The 21,470-nt window shown below is 35.4% G+C and overlaps 3 protein-coding genes across 3 annotated transcripts; 2 read left to right on the top strand and 1 right to left on the bottom strand.

The window, feature by feature from the left end:
- Positions 1 to 7,039: 7,039 nt before the first annotated feature.
- On the bottom strand, positions 7,040 to 8,091 carry LOC112607236 (olfactory receptor 4C11). The gene has a single exon (XM_025358351.1). It carries the CDS (start codon positions 8,070 to 8,072, stop codon positions 7,140 to 7,142), a length of 933 nt encoding a protein of 310 aa, XP_025214136.1. The 5' UTR covers positions 8,073 to 8,091; the 3' UTR covers positions 7,040 to 7,139.
- A 3,001-nt stretch (positions 8,092 to 11,092) lies between these two features.
- Positions 11,093 to 11,903, top strand: LOC112605854 (olfactory receptor 4P4-like). Its single transcript, XM_025355784.1, is given in 2 exon segments — positions 11,093 to 11,226; positions 11,228 to 11,903. Coding segments are annotated over 2 exon segments (810 nt in total).
- An 8,268-nt stretch (positions 11,904 to 20,171) lies between these two features.
- Positions 20,172 to 21,125, top strand: LOC112607385 (olfactory receptor 4S2). Its single transcript, XM_025358502.1, has one exon. The coding sequence runs from the start codon at positions 20,172 to 20,174 to the stop codon at positions 21,123 to 21,125; it is 954 nt and encodes a 317-aa protein (XP_025214287.1).
- Positions 21,126 to 21,470: the final 345 nt, after the last annotated feature.

The raw sequence follows: 21,470 nt of genomic DNA, 5'->3' as shown, positions 1-21,470 counted from the left end.
TCATTAGTGTATAGAAATTCAACTAATTTTTGTATTTGATTTGTGTTCTGCAACTTTGCTGTATTTTTTGAGGTCTAACATGTTTGTATTTGTTTTTGTATTTTGTAATGTCATCTTTAAACAGGGATAATTGTGCTTCTTCTTTCCCATTTGCATGTCTTTTATTTCTTTATCTTGCCTAATTGCTCTGGCTAGTACTTTCAGTACTAATTTAAATATAAAAATAAATTTTGAGAATGGACATTCTTGTCTTGTTTCAATGGATCTGGTCATTTTTAAATATGAGGTACTGTTATTTTATGTCAGACTCTCTCCTTTCAGAACATTTAATAATTGATTTTTAAAATTATTTTCATTTAGTTTTTTCGATATGCAGTATTATCGAAATTATTTATCTTTATTTTTATTTTTTGAGACAGGGCTGGAGTCTAGGTCGGAGTGCAGTGGTGCTATCGTAGCTCACTGCAGCCTCGAACTCCTGGACTCAGTGATATTTCTACCTCATCCTACAGAGTAGCTGGGACTACAGGTATGAATCACCACACCTGGCTAACAATTTCTTTATGTGTTTATATGCTCTGCTGTTGGGTGCAGATATAGTTAATTGTTACGTCTCTTGGTGAATTAATCCTTTGATCATTATATTAATAGAATTATCTTCTTTGTGTCTTTTCACAGTTTTTGACTAAAAGTTTATTTTGAGATATAAATATAGCTACCTCTGCTTTCTTTTGTTTTCCATTTGCATGGAATATTTTCTTCCATTCCTTCACTTTTAATCTATGTGTGTTCTTACTAGTAAAATGAGCCTCTTATAGGAAGCATATAGTTGTATCTTGTTTTTTAATCCAATCAGTTGCTGTAAATGTTATACTGGAGAATATAACTCATTTATATTTAAGGTAATTATCAATGGGTAAGAACTTACTACTCCCATTTATAATTTGTTTTCTGATTTTTTTTTCAGATCTTTTGATTCTTTCTCTCTTGTTGTCTTCTTTTGTAGTTTGAAGGTTTTATGTGGTGGTGTGCTTTGAATTCTTTCTTTTCATGTTATGTGCAAATAATACAGGTTTTTGTTTTGTGGTTACGATGGGGCTTACATAAAATATCTTACCCTTATAACAGGATACTTTGCGCTGATAACAACTTGCCGCCTTTCATTGCATGCAAAAACTCTATACTTTTATCCCATTCACCTTTTATGATTTTGATGTCAACATTTACATTTGTTTTTGTAATTTTTATGCCTTACCAATTTATTGTAGCTACAGTTGTTTTCAATAGTTTTGTCTTTTAAACCTCAATTGGGGATAAAATTTCTTTACACACTAACCTTACAGTATTAGAGAATTCTGAGTATGAATTACTTATGCCATTGACATTTTTTTAGTTTCATATGTGTCATGTTATTAATTATCAGTCTTACAGTAATTCCTCTGAAGACCTCCTGGTGATGAACTTCCTTAACTTTTCTTTCTCTGGGAAAGTTTTTATTTCTCCTTTTGTTTCTGAAGAACAGCTTTGCCAGGTAAAGTATTCTTATTTGACAGTTTGTTTGTTTTCAGCACGTTGAATATATAATCCCAATTTCTTCTTGCCTAAAGAGTTTCTGCTGAAAAATCTTCTGAAAGCTGTATTTGGGTTTCTTTGAATGTGAATTTTAAAAAATTTTTTAAATTCTTGCTGTTTTCAGTATTCTTTGTCTTTGATAATTTGATAATGATTGTCTTGGTGAATTCCTCTCTCAGTTGAATTTGATTGGTGACCTCTAATCTTCCTGCACCTGGATGATGTTGGCTTTCCCCAGGTTTGCAAAGTTTTAGCTATTATTTTCTTGAATACGTTTTCTGGATCTTTTGCTCTCTTTTCTTCATAAACTTCTTAAAATATAAATGATAGTTTGTCAGATGATGTCCCATGATTCCTGTAGGCCTCCTTTTTTGTTTTTCATTCTTTTTTATTTTTGTTCTTCTAATTAGATTGTTTCAGATGTCTTATCTTTGAGCTCACTGATTTTTTTCTTTTATTTTTCAAGACAGCTTTTGTAGCTTTCTATTGAATTTTTAAATGTAGTTATTCTTTATCTCTAAGATTTTGAGTTTCCTTTTAAATTGTTTCTATTTCTTTGTAAAATCTTTCATTTTATTCATTGTTCTCCAAATTTTATTTAATTTTGTATTTATGTTTTCTTAAAGTTCTCTGAACTTCTTTAAAAGGATTATTTTGAATTCTTTTGTCAGTTGTTTCACAGATCTCCACTTCTTCTGAGTCTATTATTGGAGCTTTATTAGTTCCTTTTGTGGTGTCATGTTTACAGGTAAACATGATCTTTTCATAATCTTTGTGTACTTAGATTGATGCCAGTGCATTTGAGAAGATAACCACCTCTTCTAGCTTTTGAAGCTGTTCTTTGGCAGTGATAAACCTTTATTACTAGTCTAGTCTGTGTTTCTGGATGAGCTGGCTGGTTGCAACTCCAAACAGGCAGACCATGGTGTTGGGTTATCTAGTGCTGCTGGATAATGTTTTGTGCTCTGAGGTTAAATGATACTGATGGCTATGCTCCATGGACTGATGAGATCACTCTGACATCAAGCGGAGCTGATGATTGGCACTACAAACATCTCTGATTAGGCAAGGTGACAGGTTGTCTTTCCTAGATGCACCATGGTTGTTTGGAATCTGTAGTTTTGCAGAGTTGTGTGCTGGAATCTGAAACTGGGTGAGGCCGATGGGCTTGCTGCTAGGCTACACAAGTATGGCAGGGCCTAAAATTATGCTTGATATGTTTTGACTTGGGCTTGACTCTCAGCCTGGGGTAGTCTTAAGCAGAGTACTGAGGCTTGGTCAAGTCATGATGCAGCTGCTGGCGTTGAATGGGGGCAGACGCTCCGTCCATGGATAACACTGACTTGCAGTTGGCTCCTGGGCTGAGGAAGATGTGAAAATGTGGCTTTCCTCAGTTCTCTGGTCCAAAAGGCTTTCTCAGACTCACTCTCGAGGTCTGGGATATTCGTGATAATATTTTTTTGCATCTGGATAGTTGCTGGTTGAATTTCTGTCATCGTCAGGGGAGTGAAAATGGGGAACTCCTATTATGCCGTGCTGCTAACATTACTTTCTGTGACCAACCTCTTTGTCTTTTTATTCTAACATTTTATTTACAATGTGTCTTTATGGCAATCTTTTTAGGTTCAATGTATTTGGAAAACTTTAAGCTTCTTCAATGTCAATTTTCATTTCCTCTTCTATGCAATGTATAAGAGTTTCTGTTGTCCCACATCCTTGTCAACATGTGGTGGTGTTATTATTTTGAATTTTGGCCATTCTAATAGGGGTATAGTTGTATCTCATTGTTTTAATTTGCAATTCCTTAATAACAGATACTGTTGAGCATGTTTTTTTATGCTTATTTACCCATGTATATTCCCCATTAATTTTACTTTGTTTTTACAACCCTGCCTCTCAATGGTGTCTTCTGAAAGTGTGTGTACAAAGCATGGTAGAAAATAGATGGGAAGGCAAGGGAAAAGAAGGTTAAAGAGGAAGGAAAATTTCACTAAGTATTCAGTAGTCCAATCAATTAACCAAAATTGTTCTTGTGGGACCTCAATATAAGTAGATTTTCAATAATATGTCTCTTCCACCTTGTGTCAGCATTGAGGTGAAATGAAGAATAGAGAAGGAAGCAGAAGACTGAAAAGTAGAATAAACTATTCCAGGTCATGTGCTATTAACTATGTGTAAATGATAATCTAGAGTTTGTTCACCTCTTATCTCTGCTATTTTAAACCTTAGTTACATGCCAGACACCAACTTAAATTGATGTCCCTTTGCCCCACTTTATGATTATCTCTTATACGCTCACATCAGAAGGATGCTCCTCTCTTTCCTTTACATACGGACTATTTAAAGTTGATGATGCAAATGTGCAGATACGGGAACATGTTCCATAAAGACTTCCTCTTTTTATTTTAAAGTGATACCAATGCATTTAAAATTCTCTTAGGTTTTTATTTAATCCTATTAAAACAAAACTTGACTGTGTTATTTTGAGTTAAACTTTATTTCCAATTATAAATTACATTCTTTGAAAACAAAAGAAAAACATTGTTAATAAATATGGTGGTTTATATTAATAAAAAACAGATTTAAATTAATTTTTCGAAAAATCTATTTTATTATGAAAGCTCATATTAAATTTGTTATTTTAAGTTCTTTATGAATATTATTTTCTTTAATTCTGATGACAAGCCAATAAAATAGAAACTATTTTAACTTTTGATTTACAGATAAAAATTAGGCCTAAGATTTCACACATTTTTCTTAAAGTTACAAGGCTTTAAATTGGCAAAGCCAGGATTTGGATTTATGTAGTGTGATTCTAGGGTGCATACTACTCTATTCATCATATTCCACCACCCATCTTAAAGTTAAAAAAAGTTCAGTTCATAATTACTGCATCAACTTCCTAATACTTTTTATATTTTTGACCATTTGAAAAGATGTTTCAATTAAGATTTTTTACTAACATAGGAGACATATAGAACTGAGTTAAAACCTTAATGTTGTTACTTCTTAGCAAGACAATCTCAAGGTACTAATTTGTTCAGTTCTCTAAACTTTAGATTTTTCACTTCAAAATTTAATTTTTCAATATAAATAACAAACTTGGTATTATTTTAGTGAGACACAAGTATAATAAAAACAAAGAGTTTGGACACATTTAGACACTGCTTGTTCCTGAAATGAAGAGATAATCAGAATTTACACTTTTTCTTTTAGGTCAATCACTTTTGAGGGAGGATGGTCATTCCAAGATTACCCATCGAATGGATATGGTGTTGAAGAACTTTTAAAATATTTTATCTTTATTTTCCATTTTGATTTGACTAGTAGTACTTCTACAATGCACAAAACATTTCAATATTCTTCCCCTGTATAGCTTCTTCTTATTCTATTTTCCAATCCTTATTTATTTATTTATATTTTAATTTATCCTTTTCTTTTCTTTTCCTGTGCCTGTGCTTACCCATATACCTTTTTTCTAAACTTTTAATGTTCAATTATTTATCTGCAATGCAAATCAACATTAAGGCCTTTATAGGGTATGTGTGTGCATATGTGTGTTCGTGTATGTACGTGTGTTGTTGTGAAGGATATTAGATAAGTTAATAATGGAATCATTAAGTTTCCACTGTCTATTAAATATATGGCCTTCCTTGTGTATGATATGTCAACTTTGGGACACTAGTGCGAACACTGGAAACATTACATCACAGAAAACGAAGTGAAGTGAGCTCATAAAACACTCACGTTATTTAACTGAATTTATTTTATTTATTTATTTATTTGAGACAGTGTCTTGCTCTGTCACACAGGCTGGAGTGCAGTGGTGCGACCTGGGCTCACTGCAAGCTCCGCCTCCTGGGTTCACGCCATTCTCCTGCCTTAGCTGGGACTACAGACGCCCGCCACCGGGCCCGGCTAATTTTTTTTTTTTTTTTTTGTATTTTTACTAGAGACGGGGTTTCACCGTGTTAGCCAGGATGGTCTCGACATCCTGACCTCGTGATCCGCCCCCCTCGGCCTCCCAAAGTGCTGGGATTACAAGCGTGAGCCACCGCGCCCGGCCAATTGAATTTATTTTAAATTTATCTTTGACAGGAGAACATAATTTCAATTGGTAATATTTTTCATTAAATAATGATAAATAAGGTTAAAAATGAAGTGGAATCTGATAACAGTTATTAAAGATATGGTACACTTTATTACACTGAAATAGATGAATATTAAAAGTCCATAATGGCCAGGCGCGGTGGCTCATGCCTGTAATCCCAGCACTTTGGGAGGCCGAGGCGGGCGGATCACAAGGTCAGGAGATCGAGACCATCCTGGCTAACACGGTGAAACCCCGTCTCTACTGAAAATACAAAAAATTAGCCGGGCGCGGTGGCGGGCGCCTGTAGTCCCAGCTACTCGGGAGGCTGAGGCAGGAGAATGGTGTGAACCCGGGAGGCGGAGCTTGCAGTGAGCCGAGATTGCCCCACTGCACTCCAGCCTGGGCAACAGAGCGAGATTCCATCACACACACACACGCACACAAAAGTGCATTATATAAACATCTAAAGTGCAGTGTTTTACCTGCTGTACTCACTCTGGGCATGAAAATTCCCTTGCCACTTCTAACCTGTGAATCTATGCAGCCCCAATTATTAGGACAGAATAAATAGAGAGGTAACTTCCTATAGCAGTAGTAGTTTCTCCCTAAACCCACTAGAGACAAGTGTCCTGAGTGTTTTCTGAATTCCTATGACAATTTTATTTATTTCATTGACATCACCCAACTTTAAACACAATAGATCATACCATTTTTGGTTTCAACCATGTTCTACCCTTCTGCACCTCAGGCTCAGGAAATATGTTGTACCTGCAGTATATTAGCCTCTGACTCAAAAATATAGAACTTTCTAAATACAAAGTAGTGATAAAATGTAAATGGACATCTTGATATACTGAGTTAGTTCCTTTGCCCTAGAAGTGTTCAGGAGGAAGCTTGATACCTTATTGTAAATGCATTATGGAAGGAATTTGAGATTTCTTTGTGGGTGCTCACAAATTTGAACACTTGTGATTGTATAAATGTCTTTTTATTAAACCAGTGTAGACAGAGTTGTGATGTGTAGTTCACAATCAGCAATGGCAGAATTGAGCTGTTAGGAAAAGGAGGAGCCAAATTGAAGATTTCAGGGAGTTTATCAGTCTATGGTCAAAAGTACAGGAAAGAAGTAAGAAAATCAGATGCATTAGATTAGAATGCATAGAGATAGTCAGGTTTACACCTTAGAAAATGCATGACTGGAAAGGAAGATAATCTGAAAAGAAAAGACTATTGGTCCGTAATCACCTTAATTAATCTATACTCTACCTAGTTCTGTCACAAAAGACAATGTCTTGGTAGTCATAGCTCCTGTTCACTAGAAAACATAGGAACCCACAAACTTAGATATGATGTATATTATTCCCACAACATTCAGGTACTTTCCTATTTGATATCTATACTTACTCAGTTAAATCATGATTTGACTGAATAAATCATGATTTGACTGAATAAGTAATCAGGCCAGGCCCTCAATTTATCCTTTGTTTTCTGAAATAATTTTGCCATGCCATAACTGTCTCATGGCATTTTTCACTTCTGCATTTCTCAGTGTGTAGATGAGTGGATTGAGAAAGGGTGTTCCAATAGTATAAAATACCGCCACCGTCTTATCCATGGGGAAAGTGGTTGGGGGGCGTGTATATATGAATATGCACGGGCCAAAGAATAAGATGACTACAATTATGTGAGAAGTGCAAGTGGAGAGAGCCTTTTTCCTCCCTTCTGCACTGCGGTTTCTCAGTGAATGCAAGATGACAATATATGAAATTATCAAAATCATGAAACCAGTTGAGCAAACTGCCCCACTGTTAGACACCAACAGCAGGTTGATCATGTAAGTGTCCATGCAGGCAAGTTTCAACGAGGGCTGCAAATCACAGCAATAATGATCAATCAAATTGGGTCCACAGAAAGGCAACCTTAAGGCCAGGATATTCTGAGCCGTAGAGGGTATAAAAGACCCTATCCAGGCAAGAACAATCAGGATGATGCAGACCTGCCGGCTCATGATGGTTGGGTAACGCAAGGGCTTACAAATGGCCACATAGCGATCAACAGCCATGAGGATGAGGACAAAGATCTCCATGCAGCCAAATAAATGTAGCCCAAAGACTTGTGTCATGCACTCATTGTAGGATATAATTTTCTTTGCAGAGAGAGCATCCACAATTAATCTAGAGGCTGTGGAAGTTGAAAAACAAGAATCAGCAATGGACAAATAAAATAGGAAGAAGTACATGGGGCTTCCTAGTGTCCGGCTGGACTTGATGGTCACAAAAATGAGCATATTCCCCACTACAGTTCCCATATAGAAAATTAAGAATATTACAAACACTATTTTCTGCTTCAAGGGATCCTGTGTTAATCCTAACAGTATGAATTCAGTCACATTGTGATTTTGCTGCATTGTTTCAGTTGATGTGAAGAAACCACAGATAGGAAATAGTTAATCTGCAAAGGAAGAAAAAAAGGAAATAAACGCTCGATTTGGAAGTCAAATACATATTCTTAGCAATGAAATTGCAACTTTCCAATGGGTTATTATTCACAAATCTGTGTATTTTTTCTTAGTAAAATGAATTCATAGTAACTATTCAATATATTTACCAAATTACTTTTTTTTTTTTTGGAGACAGAGTGTCACACTCTCCTCTAGGCCGGACTGCAGTGGCATGACACAATTACACATGAAAATAATACAATGAGAAATAGAAAAATAACTTAAAAACAAATGATTTTTCAAACAAAGTAAACATTAGTTTAGAGGGTTGGTATGAGTAGGTATCTTTCTGAGCTGAATGTGTTTCTTTAGCTTATAGCCAGGAATAATAAATATTTTGTACTCTGTTGCAATAACAGAAGAAAATGTACATTACTTACTTCAATAGGCTTTCACATTATTTGAACCTGATAGTACCATTATAATATATTTACTTAGTAAATATACTGATCATTCTAATAATGATTATTTAAATACTTCAGAATACCTTCCTTAATAAAATTTACATGTATGTGGGCGAGCACGTGTACGCACACGCGTGCACACACACACACACAGAGAATAAACATAAAATTTTTGCACTGAGCAAAATGTCAGTCATTCCAGCCCAACATGAGCATTATTTTAACCTCTTGCCTTGACTATCTTTATTTCCTTTTAATTTACCTCTGAAAATTTTCTAATTCTTTTCAGCTCCAAATTCATCCTTTATTATTCAACTTTGCACTGCCTTGTTCTACTGTGTTGTCCAAAGTTAAATTCTTCCCTCTTTCATTATTCTTCTGGGTTCTTCAAAAAGTTTTCTTAAGAGACAAGTAGATACTGAGACTAAAATGAGGAAAAAAGTGGAAGAATACTTGACATATATATCAGGACATTCTTTCAAATTTCAGTTTTACAGGAAAGCATCAGTGACTTAGAAAATGAGATCTATGTGCTCCGAGTCAGGACTGAAACTTTCAATAGAATTTTTAGTTTGTATGTTCTTGAGAATCCCATATCCTGACTGCAAGAAAGAGAAGTTAAATATATAGAGAGAATTAATATTTATTTGCATATATCAAATATTGAACAAATTGTTCCATATACCTTTTCACATATATATTCCACATGGTAACACAGTAAAAAATTAAAAGGGAAGTGCCTATATGATAAAATACATTTACAACACATATGCGAGACAAAAGCATAACTTTTTCAAATGTAAATGGATTTCACAGATAAGTTTCTGAAAAACATGACACAAATGAACATTAGGAAAACAACCCATCTTAAAAGAGATTGTTCTCCTTATGGTAAAGAGTACGCCTCTGGAAAGATGCTCAATTTCATTCACAGTTAAATACATTCAAATTAAAATTCCAGTTAGGTAAATTTCACCTATAAGGCTAATAAAGTAATCCTTTTGCTGAATGTCTTAACAAATAGTCTTGACGAAGGTGTGGGACACAGTCAACCCTACAAACTTTTGGTGGGAATGTAAGTGGGTGCAACCTTCTAGGAAGTGACTTCAGTATCTATAATATGACAACTGCATATAGAAATTGATCCAGTTATTCTGTTTCCTATAGACACACTCATTCATAGAAAGAAGGACAATCATTTTGCCTTAGATGGTAGCAAGAGATAGGAAACAACTTTATGCCCCTCGGAAGGGACATTAAAGAATCAAGGATGATATTTTTATGCAACCATTAATTAGAATGAAGCAGATACATATATCTGTGTGTTTATACACGCGCACACACACACACAGAAAATGGTCCCTGACATATGGTGTAAATTGAAATGTAAGAGATTAATACTGCATGCTTAGAATTGTAACATTTTCCTTAACATCAGTTACAGTCATTACTACACACACCTCCATATTTAAATACATGAATTATAGTAGAAGAGTATGAAAAAACTATAATGACTCTGAGTGGGGAAATTGCATTCTTGGCATTAGAGATGGGAGAAAGACCTACTTTAAAAAATATTCACTTTGGTAATATTTGACCATGTGTCATAATAATGCTACATCAAAAATAATGCTTTAAAAGCTTTACCTTGGGAGATGGGTTGTTATTCACCTTGTGATGGCATGTCACTGAGCCATCACAACTGCCTTCTGTTGTAGTCAGGTATTCTAGTGGTATTCTTAGGGCTACATTGAGTTTCACAAATTTGAGTAAGTCAGATATAGCAGTAGTGTTGAAACTCAGTGCTCTGTAAATACAACATATGCAGACACACTGTCACTAACTGGAGATTCACTTCCTGTATTGAAAGTTTGTGAAAGCTCTTTAGCAAACAGAAATAAAAAATTGAATTTGTCTTCTCTTAAGTATTATAAAAAGACACACACACACACACACACACACACACACACACACACGTATCTCCAGAATAAATGAATAAGCAGGAATAAATAGATATAAATAGACATCATTACACATTTTTATAGTACTATATATTAGAATGAAGCAACATAAGAAAGAGTATCTTTATCTGTTCACTGCTAAATTTCAGTATTTATGAAAAAGTAGGTTTTTGATAAATATCTGTTGAATCAAAGAATTAAAAGAAATTCCTATAGATCCAAATCATTAATGTTTTATACTATTTTATACTTAGTTGCCATTAAGGAGAAGGAAGACAGCATCATACCACGAGAGACATCATCACCTTCGTGGAGCACTTCCTGGAACACCCCAATACATTTTATTTCTGTTTGTTTATTTATTCATTTTGTTACTGCTCCTTGCAGAGCGGGGCTACCCTTAGGCAGTTTGTCCAGAGTAGCCTGTTTCTGTTTAATTATCTCCTACCCACGTCTACCAACAGCTCTTACCTGGTAGTGCCCATTTCCATCAAGATATGCTGTGCATGATTTTTATTCCCATCTTTTCACTTGAGATTGTAAAGCACTTCTAGAAAAGTCCATGAATTTCCCCACCTTCCACCAGTGCACCCAGCTCATTCACCAACCCATGTATTTCTTCCTCAATTACCTCTCACTCTCTGACCTTTGCTACACATCCACAGTGACCCCCAAATTAATGGCTGACTTACTGATAGACCATTTCTTATAATAACTGCATGATACAACTCTTTACCACCCATTTTTTCGGAGGCATAGAGATCTTCATTCTCACAGGGATGGCCTATGACCGCTATGTGGCCGTCTGCAAGCCCCTGAACTACACCATCATCATGAGCAGGCAAAGGTGTAACACAATCATCATAGTCTGTTGTACTGGGGGGTTTATACACTCTGCCAGTCAGTTTCTTCTCACCATCTTTGTACCGTTTTGTGGCCCAAATGAGATAGATCACTACTTCTGTGATGTGTATCCTTTGCTGAAATTGGCTTGTTCTAATATACACATGATAGGTCTCTTAGTCATTGCTAATTTGGGCTTAATTGCTTTGGTGACATTTGTTGTCTTGATGTTGTCTTACGTTTTTATATTGTATACCATCAGAGCATATTCTGCAGAGAGCTGCAGCAAAGCTCTTTCCACTTGCAGTTCTCATGTAATGGTTGTAGTCCTGTTTTTTGCACCTGCATTATTCATTTACATTAGACCGGTCACAACATTCTCAGAAGATAAAGTGTTTGCCCTTTTTTATACCATCATTGCTCCCATGTTCAACCCTCTCATCTACGCTCTGAGAAACAGGGAGATGAAGAACACCATGAGGAAAGTGTGGTGTTGTCAAATACTCCTGAAAGGAAGTGAACTTTTCTGAATTGTTTCTGCTTTTCATGCCATGGTTCCCTGAGACCACACTGATGAGTGAGAAAGATTCACTCTCATCATGCTCTTGTCCTTGTTGTTTGGAGGGAAAAGTGAGCAAACAGGATGCATATCCCTTCTGGGATTTTATACTTCTGCATTGACGTCTCTTTTTTTTTTTTTTTTTGAGACGGAGTCTCACTCTGTCACCCAGGCTGGAGTGCAGTGGCCGGATCTCAGCTCACTGCAAGCTCCGCCTCCCAGGTTCACACTATTGTCCTGCCTCAGCCTCCCGAGTAGCTGGACTACAGGCATTGACGTCTCTTTAACCAGTTGAACATTATTCTTATCCATACTCTCCTCCGCCTTTCTTAATCATTATGATTGTGCTCATGTGATATGAAATAACCAGAAAATTTCTTTAAAATACGGATTACATGGCGTTGTGTTGAAAAAATAAAATAGACTATGCATTTTCATGCCTTAAACTGCCAAGAAAATGAATGAAATATTACCTTCAACTTTTTGCATTTGTGCTGAAGTCTAAACAAAAAAATGCATATATTGCCTGTGTACAGCTCATGAACTTTTGCAGATTGAGCATGATCGTGTAATCAGCAACTGGATTAAGAGACAGAAGTATCAGCACATCAGAGGTCCTCCTTATTCCTGTTTATTATTAATACCTCCCAAAGTTAACCACAATATTTATTTCTAAATATTGTAGTATTGTAATCCCAGCACTTTGGGAGGCTGAGGTGGGTGGATCACGAGATCAGGAGTTCGAGACTAGCCTGACCAAGATGATGAAACCCTGTCTCTTCTAAAATTACAAAAATTAGCCGGGCGCAATGGGAACGCCTTTAATCCCAGCTACTCAGGAGGCTGAGGCAGGAGAATAGCTTGAACCGGGGAGGCGGAGTTTGCAGTGAGCTGACATCATGCCACTGCACTCTAGCTTGGGTGACAGAGCAAGACTCCATCTCAAATGATAATAATAATAATAATAATAATAGTAATAATAATAATGTTTTTATCTGTTCCTGTACTTTGAAGAATAAGAGTGATATAGATTTTGCTGCTGAATGTGTGCCTTCTCAGTATTTCAGTTGTGAGTCATTTCTCATGTTGGCAAGTTTTCTGATTGTTTTCATTAATGTATACGGTATCTTATGATGTGAATATATAATGATTAATTTATCCATTCCCTTGTTGCCAGGCATTTGGGTGGTTTCCCATTTAGGGTTATTATGTATAGTGCTGCTTTGAACATTTTGAAACGTACTTTTTAGTGAATATATGTCTTTTATTATTTCATTATGCTTTATAATGTAATTAAAACAATTTTAAGAAAGTAGTACTATATTTGTATTCATATCTTTCATAATATATTACTCATATAAATGAAAGATATTAATTGAAAAAATAATTAGCCATAGAAAAACACTAAGTGAAATAAAAGATTTAGAAATAAATATGTGAAATAGCTTACACTTCTAGGATCCACACAGTGGGATACGAGATAAGCTGATTAATGCAAACCTGTCTGTGAATCACAGGAAAAAAGGATGAATGCTCTTAGAATGGTAGTTTACACAATGAAGCTTAGAAAAACTTCCAGGGATGCAGCATTAGATTATGATAGCAAGATTAACACAGAAGTATCACCACTGAAAAATGTTATCAAATAGAATATTCATTGTAGCATATGAAGTCACTTGCCATATTAAATGAAACTGGAAACATTCTGTATTTAGCTTCTAAGAAGGAAAAATAATGTACTTCACTGAACTCCCAATAAGGGCAGTGATGCCAAATGAAGAAGGCGTGCTATGAGTTTATGCTAACACTGGACTGTCACACACACCCTCAGACACATACACACGTGTGTGCAGACATCTAATGCAAAAAATAAAGTCTTTTCAGGAATTTATATTTAAGGCATAGTTGAAATAAATCTGCTCATATAGAAAACCAAAAATTAAAAGAAGAAAAAATTTGCTCAAGAGCAACTGATCACACAATAAAAATGACTGAATATAGGAGGAAATTAGGTTGGAAACAGCTATGCCAGAGCACAGCATACAAGCATACAAAGACGGGATTTATTGTAGTTAATGGACACAAAACATAATATAAATCTTTATTGTATAAAATAGAAAATGATTTTAAAGTCAAATTACATTTAGTTTAAAAATTTTCTGGGCTGTTAGATAACAAAATAACTTCAATAAATAAATAAAATGATATTTTTATTAGAAACTCAGTGGATAAAACAGTAGTGTTTCCTAGTGAATTCCAGATATCAACAAATTTACTCAAAACAAAGGAGAGAGAGACAAATATATGGAAAAAGTTAAAGGGATATTAACAGACCTTAGAAATGGAATAAAAGGGAGCAACATATGTCTACCAGACTTCAGGATTTATAAAATAGTGAGAAAATACATTTAAAGAGATAATAATTGACAATTTCCAGAACTATGAGAAATATTTAGAAAAAAATTACAACAAAGTAAAAGAGTTGCTCTCTGAAAGAGCCCTACAAAATATTACTTCTAATTAATAATAATTTGAAACACGGGGCCAGGTGCGGTGACTCACGCCGGCAATCCCAGCACTTTGGGAGGCCAAGGCGGGCAGATCACCTGAGGTCAGGAGTTAGAGACCAGCCTGACCAACATGGAGAAACCCAATCTCTACTAAAACTGCAAGATTCGCTGGGCGTGGTAGTGCGTGCCTGTAACCCCAGCTACTCGGGAAGCTGAGGCAGGAGAATCGCTTCAACCTGAGAGGTGGAGGTTGCAGTGAGCGGAGATCGCACCATTGCACTCCAGTCTGGGCAACAAGAGCCAAACTCCGTCTCAAATAAATGAATAAATAAATAAATAAATAAAATAATTCAAAACACAGAAAGACTACAAGCCAGAAGAAAATAGCATTACATTTTAAAAATGCCAAATGTAAAATATTATCCTTGAATTCCATAGTTTTTCAAGAAAAGTGAAGTGGGGAGTCTTCAGTAGAATAAAACAAAATAAACCGCCATTTAAAAATGACCAAGAATTTACTATACAGACACACTCACTTAAAGTAGTTGTAAATATTAATTTTTATTAAGAGGAAAGATGTTCCAAGAAGGAAAATTTAAAATCCAGGAAGGAATAGTGAATCAGGAAAATACTAACCTTATCTGTAAACTGAGATATTGTGTTAAAAATATTAAACATGTCTAATATATAGAAGATGAAAAATAGAAGCAAGAACGAAAAACGTAGACCACAACATCATGTAAATTGAAAAGAAGTATTGCTTAGTAGGAGAGAAAAGATACTGATTAAATTTGGACTTGGTAATAATAATGTACAGATATGATTTTTTGAGTAATTACTAAAATTGCGGGAGAGGAAAAGAGACATAAAAATGTATTATTATTATTTTTTGAGACAGACTCTCGCTCTATCACCAGGCTGGAGTGCAGTGGTGCAATCTGGGTACATTGCAACCTCTGCCTCCCGGGTTCAAGCGATTCTCCTGCCTCAGTCTCCTGAGTAGCTGGGACTACAGGCGTGCACCACCACACCCAGCTAATTTTTGTATTTTCAATAGAGACAGGGTTTCACCATATTGGCCAGGCTGGTTTTGAACTCCTGACCTTATGATCTGCCTACCTCGGCCTCCCAAAGTGCTGGGATTACAGGCATGACCCACCACACCCTACCAGGGATGTATTTTTAAAAAGAAACAATATCATTCCAAATAAAAGGCAAGAAAATAGGAAGGAAACATAAAAATTGGTCAGAAACAAAAATAAAAGCAAAAAATGATCAAACAAGCCAATTAAAATATACAAGTTAGAACAAAATTAACAAAATGAAGTAAATTCTTCAACAGAATAATGAAAATTATCATAAAGGTTTAAAATACAGTTTGTCAAATGTGCTTTCACAGAAGATGCACCTAAACCATTGATTACACATACACACAAAAGTGAAACTGAAAGCATGAAAAGGATAAAGCAGGCAAATATGTTAGCATTGGAAGCAATATTGATTATTATGTTTTAAATAATTAAATATTAATGGAATTTGCAAGATAGAAACATTTACAAATTCTAACTTCACATGGATAGAGAAGGATAGACAGAATTTGATCCAAAACCATCAAATGATCCAAAGCAGGATTAACAGACATATATAGAACAGTATAGTCAACAACTAAATCAAAGGAATTTATCATATTTTATAGTTAATTCTTCCACAGAATAATTCATTATAATTAACCTGCCACAAATAAATTCTTCATCAGCATCGAATAATTCACACCCCAATCTAGATCTGGGTTTTATACCCTTTACAAAAATTACCTTAAAATAGATAATTTTACTCATCTAAGTAACTGAGTAGCAGAATAGGGATTCCCCAAAGATGTTCGCATCTTAGTCCTCAGAACTTATCAATATATTTTGTTACAGGATAAGGTGATAAAGGTTGTAGATAAAAATTAAGTTTGCCAATAAGTGGACCTTAAAACAAAGATGTTATCTTGCACTTCCATGTGGGCTCAATGTATTCACAAGGTTTATTTAAAGTAGGAAAGTGAAGCAGAAGTTAGATTTGACGATGCTACACTGCCCGCTTTAGAGATGAAGGAAAGGAGTCATAAGGAAGCAGGTAGATTCTAGAAACTGGAAGAATTAAGGGAATGAGTTTTCCCCTACAGACTTCAGAAGGATTTATCCATTACAATGCCTTGATTTTAGCCCAGTGAGCCTCATTTTGGACTTCTCACCTGCAGAAATGTGAAATACTGACTTTGTATTAAGTCACTAAGCTTGTAGTAATTTGTTGCAGTAGCAACAGGAAACTAACACACTAGCTTAATCATGATGAATGTTTCCACAAACCTGTGCCTAATTGCTTTTTTACTTCCTGCTCTTAATGTTTCACTCATTTCTTCTGCTAACTCCAGATAGTGAAAATGTAAGCAGGATCTCTTTGACATTTTGGATGTTGTTCGAAATAAAGAAAAATGTGAGATAAGGTAAGAAGAGTAAAGTAAAAAGTCAAGCATGGGGAAAGAAACTAATAGGAATAGGAAGAGAAAAAGCAAGATTATTATTAGTTTTCGTGAGTCAACCTTAAGGATTTACAATATAAAAGTAAATGAATTAAATTCAACCCATACTTACTCCAAGCATAGGCCAAACATGAACCTTATCCCACCTATTTCTCCATAAATCAGCATAGAATCAATTAAGAAGAAAAGCAATGTTCCCAAATAGCACAATCGAATATACTATTTTGTATTAAAATATAGCTTTCAAGAAAGAACAATTACAATTCAATAAATAACATAAAACAGATATCTTAATATGTTATATCAAATATGGACTATTTAATGCATATAATAAAGCATATTAATTCAAAAAACAAGGTTTAGAATGATAAAATTATTACTTCTCTTTGCTGAATTGCTTTGGATTAGGGCCACAGTCATTAATATGAGAATTGATCGGTTTTTGTATTTAGCAATAATTTTTAAAATTTAATTTTAAAACATTGAACAGACACTAGAATTAAAGTTCATTGGTAGGGTTGCAATTTGATTTTGACTATGGAGGAAGACTTTGGGGAAAAGCTGTCTCCAAGGTCATTTATCATTTTGCATCTTCCTCTTTAAATAGACCTATAAGAATAGAGAAAAGAGCATTTATTGCCAGAGACCCTGTGAAATGGCAGATATCATTAGGTGACAAAACCAGGAACAACAAAGACTGATTTCTACCAGCCTTTCAGTTTGGGGGGTCAGGTATTTTCTGGTACTAATTATTCACAAAGGAATTCCTCAGGCATCACTGTTACTTTGCTTTGCGCAGCTGCACCCAAATTAACTCAAGAAGAGATAGAAACATAAAGTGAACTCAAGCTCAGGAAAATACTGGTGAGTTTTTTTTTTTTAAACTAAATACAGAATATTTGTGGAAAAAGATAATTAAATTGTTAGATTTTGAACATTTGTAATATAATTGATAGAGATTGTTCTTTGAAATACAGAGATAACCAAATTATTACAACGATGATAGTGGAGATAATAACATGCACCTAAACATGACTATGAGGTAGGGTAGGATGGATATGAATAAGAAAATGTCAATAATTTCAAAGGAAAGTGAGTCATTATGCCCAAAATACTCAGTAAAAGGAGGAAGGCATCCTTGCGATGGATATTGGCTTGAGATAAACAGCAAGATGCTACTGCATCAGTCGGAGTCAAGAGAGGCCATGATTCAGGTTAGCAGCCTTTACTAGGATGCACATTCTGATAAATGGAACTTTAAATCTCAATCCTGCAATCAAGATAAATTAGTCCCTTAATAAAATATCTTGGTGAATGAAAAAAAATTCCTCTAGAACATTGTGATATGGACAGTAGAGGAAAAATCCTCAGGCTTGTGTGCAAAAGCCCAGTTTCTTGTAGATGAGAGCCAAGCAACATAAATAATTGTTGCCCAAAACTGCTATGATGTGAGCTTCCTTAAGTTGAAGGGTTCTCTTAGTGGAGGATAGTATATTTCTTTTAATTCAGCAGGAAAACTGAAGAGGAATGAGTATGTAAAAGCAGGGAATGTGCGTCAGTCTGTACCTAAATCATATTATTACTATTACGTTTATAATCATTATTTTGTAATGCACAAGAGATGGCACGCCTGTAATGAATACTGTGCCAACTCTAACATGAATACCTGAAGAAACACAGCCCTGTAGTTTCCCAAAAGCTGGAAGTGTTAGCCACAATGTCACTGCACAGGGATAGCCGAGAGCACAGAGTTCAGTAGGTGTTGTCAGCATTCAGCTGGGTGGATCTTGAGAGGATCTACAGGTCTCTGCTAGACAACCTGTAATTGGAGGAATCACTTATATCTGTGGTTGATTTGAGAAACAGTCCTAAAAGCTCCTTTAATCAAAACTATTCCACATGCCCTTTTCCATCCAAACATACCAACGACCCCATTGTAGTGCCTGAAATTTCACCACTGAACATTCATCTATTTAAATAAATGTTGCGATTTTCCTAAACCCATCAAAATTATCATTCAGTGATGATCTCTTCCAGAACTATAAATCAACCAAACTGGGAGAATAAATACAACCCGAATAAAACTTGAAAGATTAGAAAGATGTATGAAGCAATGTTGACATTAAGGGACAGTCTTCTCTTTTTTACACCCATTTTCTTTGTTTCAGTTGATAGACAAATGTTTAAAATACAAAGCAAAGTCAGTCCTGGAAAATCCTAAAGTATTCTGAGTTTGTACATGGAGAAATTACGTAAGACTTCACTCCACCTCCTTTCAAATCAACCAGGTCTTGCTTTCTCTCTAAAAGTTTCTTTTATTGCTTTACCTTCTCTCTGCCTTCCTATCAGGGTTTTATGAATATTTCATACTGACAGAAGTGATTTAATTTCATGGTTGAAATAACCATTAATATGATATGTAGTAGTGAAATTGAAACTGTTATTTCACAAATGGGATAAGAGAATTTCTATTAAGTTAAATAATTTACCTGGGGTTACAGCACTGTCATTTTAGAATCAAGTTTGTGTAATTTTGCTCTTCTTTCTATTATGTCACACAACATCTTGACTATCAGGGCTCGAGACCACATTGGCGGAGGTGCAGACGTGTGTACAATAGAGTTTCACGAGAAGAACTTACAAAGCCCATGAGTGGATACACTTGCAGAGAAATTGCAGAGTATTTGTGAGTGGATGTGATAATCAGGCATGGCAATATTCAAAAGGTGAAATGTGGATATGTTTCACTTATGGGTCTAAAATAAAGCAAACATTTCCAAATGTTTGCCGATAGATAACATAGATGTGACCACATCCCAAAATACAGAAGTTGTTTCAAAACTCAATATCTTGTACAAAATAAAAACTAAATAACGTTTAGAAACAGCTAAATAAACATTAATAAAAGGTGAGAGAAGAGAGGCATATGATAACATATATATGAGACTGGGGGTTTTACTTTCTCTCTCTGGATTTTGCTTTCTCACCTGAAGTGAATGAATGTGATTTAATCTTGAGGTAAGATGATCAAAACAGATGCACTTCAATTTCGTTAAGTATGCATGCCAATCAGCATTTTTTCCTATTTTCAACTACTGTTATTTTCCATTGGTTCTGTGCTAGAAATAGAAGAAATATAGTCCTTTTTATGTTTTCTTTTTTTCAGGTAATTTAATTGTCTCCTAAGAACTTGACTCGTTCCATGGAAAATATAAACAACGTAACTGAATTCATTTTCTGGGGTCTTTCTCAGAACCCAGAGATTGAGAAAGTTTGTTTCGTGGTATTTTCTGTCTTCTACATAATCATTCTTCTGGGAAATCTCCTCATCATGCTGACAGTTTGCCTGAACAGTCTGTTTAAGTCACCCATGTATTTCTTTCTCAGCTTCTTGTCTTTGGTGGACATTTGTTACTCTTCAGTCACAGCTCCCAAGATGATTGTTGACCTGTTAGCAAAGGACAAAACCATCTCCTATGTGGGGTGCATGTTGCAGCTCTTTGGAGTACATTTCTTTGGTTGCACTGAGATCTTCATCCTCACTGTGATGGCCTATGATCGCTATGTGGCTATCTGTAAACCCCTACATTATACGACCATCATGGACCAGGAGAGATGCAATAAGATGTTATTAGGGACATGGGTAGGTGGGTTCTTACACTCCATTATCCAAGTGGCTCTGGTAGTCCAGCTACCCTTTTGTGGACCCAATGAGATAGATCACTACTTTTGTGATGTTCACCCTGTGTTGAAACTTGCCTGCACAGACACGTACATTGTTGGTGTTGTTGTGACAGTCAACAGCGGTACCATTGCTCTGGGGAGTTTTGTTATCTTGCTAATCTCCTACAGCATCATCCTGGTTTCCCTGAGAAAGCAGTCAGCAGAAGGCAGGCGCAAAGCCCTCTCCACCTGTGGCTCCCACATTGCCGTGGTCATTATCTTTTTCGGCCCCTGTACGTTTATGTACATGCGCCCTGATACCACCTTTTCAGAGGATAAGATGGTGGCTGTATTTTACACCATTATCACTCCCATGTTAAATCCTCTGATTTATACGCTGAGAAATGCAGAGGTAAAGAATGCGATGAAGAAACTTTGGGGCAGAAATGTTTTCTTGGAGGCTAAAGGGAAAAAGTTGGACTTAATAATTTAAGCTAGATGATCTTAAGATTTCTCAGCGTTGCTTAACTCATCTGTGCAATGAAGGCGATAATAACAATGTCATGGGATTTGGAGTGGAAAAATGAGAGAATAACACATTCAAAAGAGTAAGGTATTATTTGTCATTATTATCGCATTTTTCTAATATTTCATAATTAGATAACTTCCTGAAATATCTATGACAGAGAAACATTATTAAACATAGAATCACAAATATGCAGAAGAGCAATTCCTCCTGGCTTTCCATTGGGGACCGGTTTCGATTACCCTATCTTGCCATTCACTGGTCTTGCCGTCATATCCCTGAAAGCAGAAACTCACCCTATGTTTAAAGTGG

This window comes from Theropithecus gelada, chromosome 14, assembly GCF_003255815.1.
Source record: "Theropithecus gelada isolate Dixy chromosome 14, Tgel_1.0, whole genome shotgun sequence".
NCBI lineage: Eukaryota > Metazoa > Chordata > Mammalia > Primates > Cercopithecidae > Theropithecus > Theropithecus gelada.
This window is presented reverse-complemented; position numbering and strand designations above follow the sequence as displayed.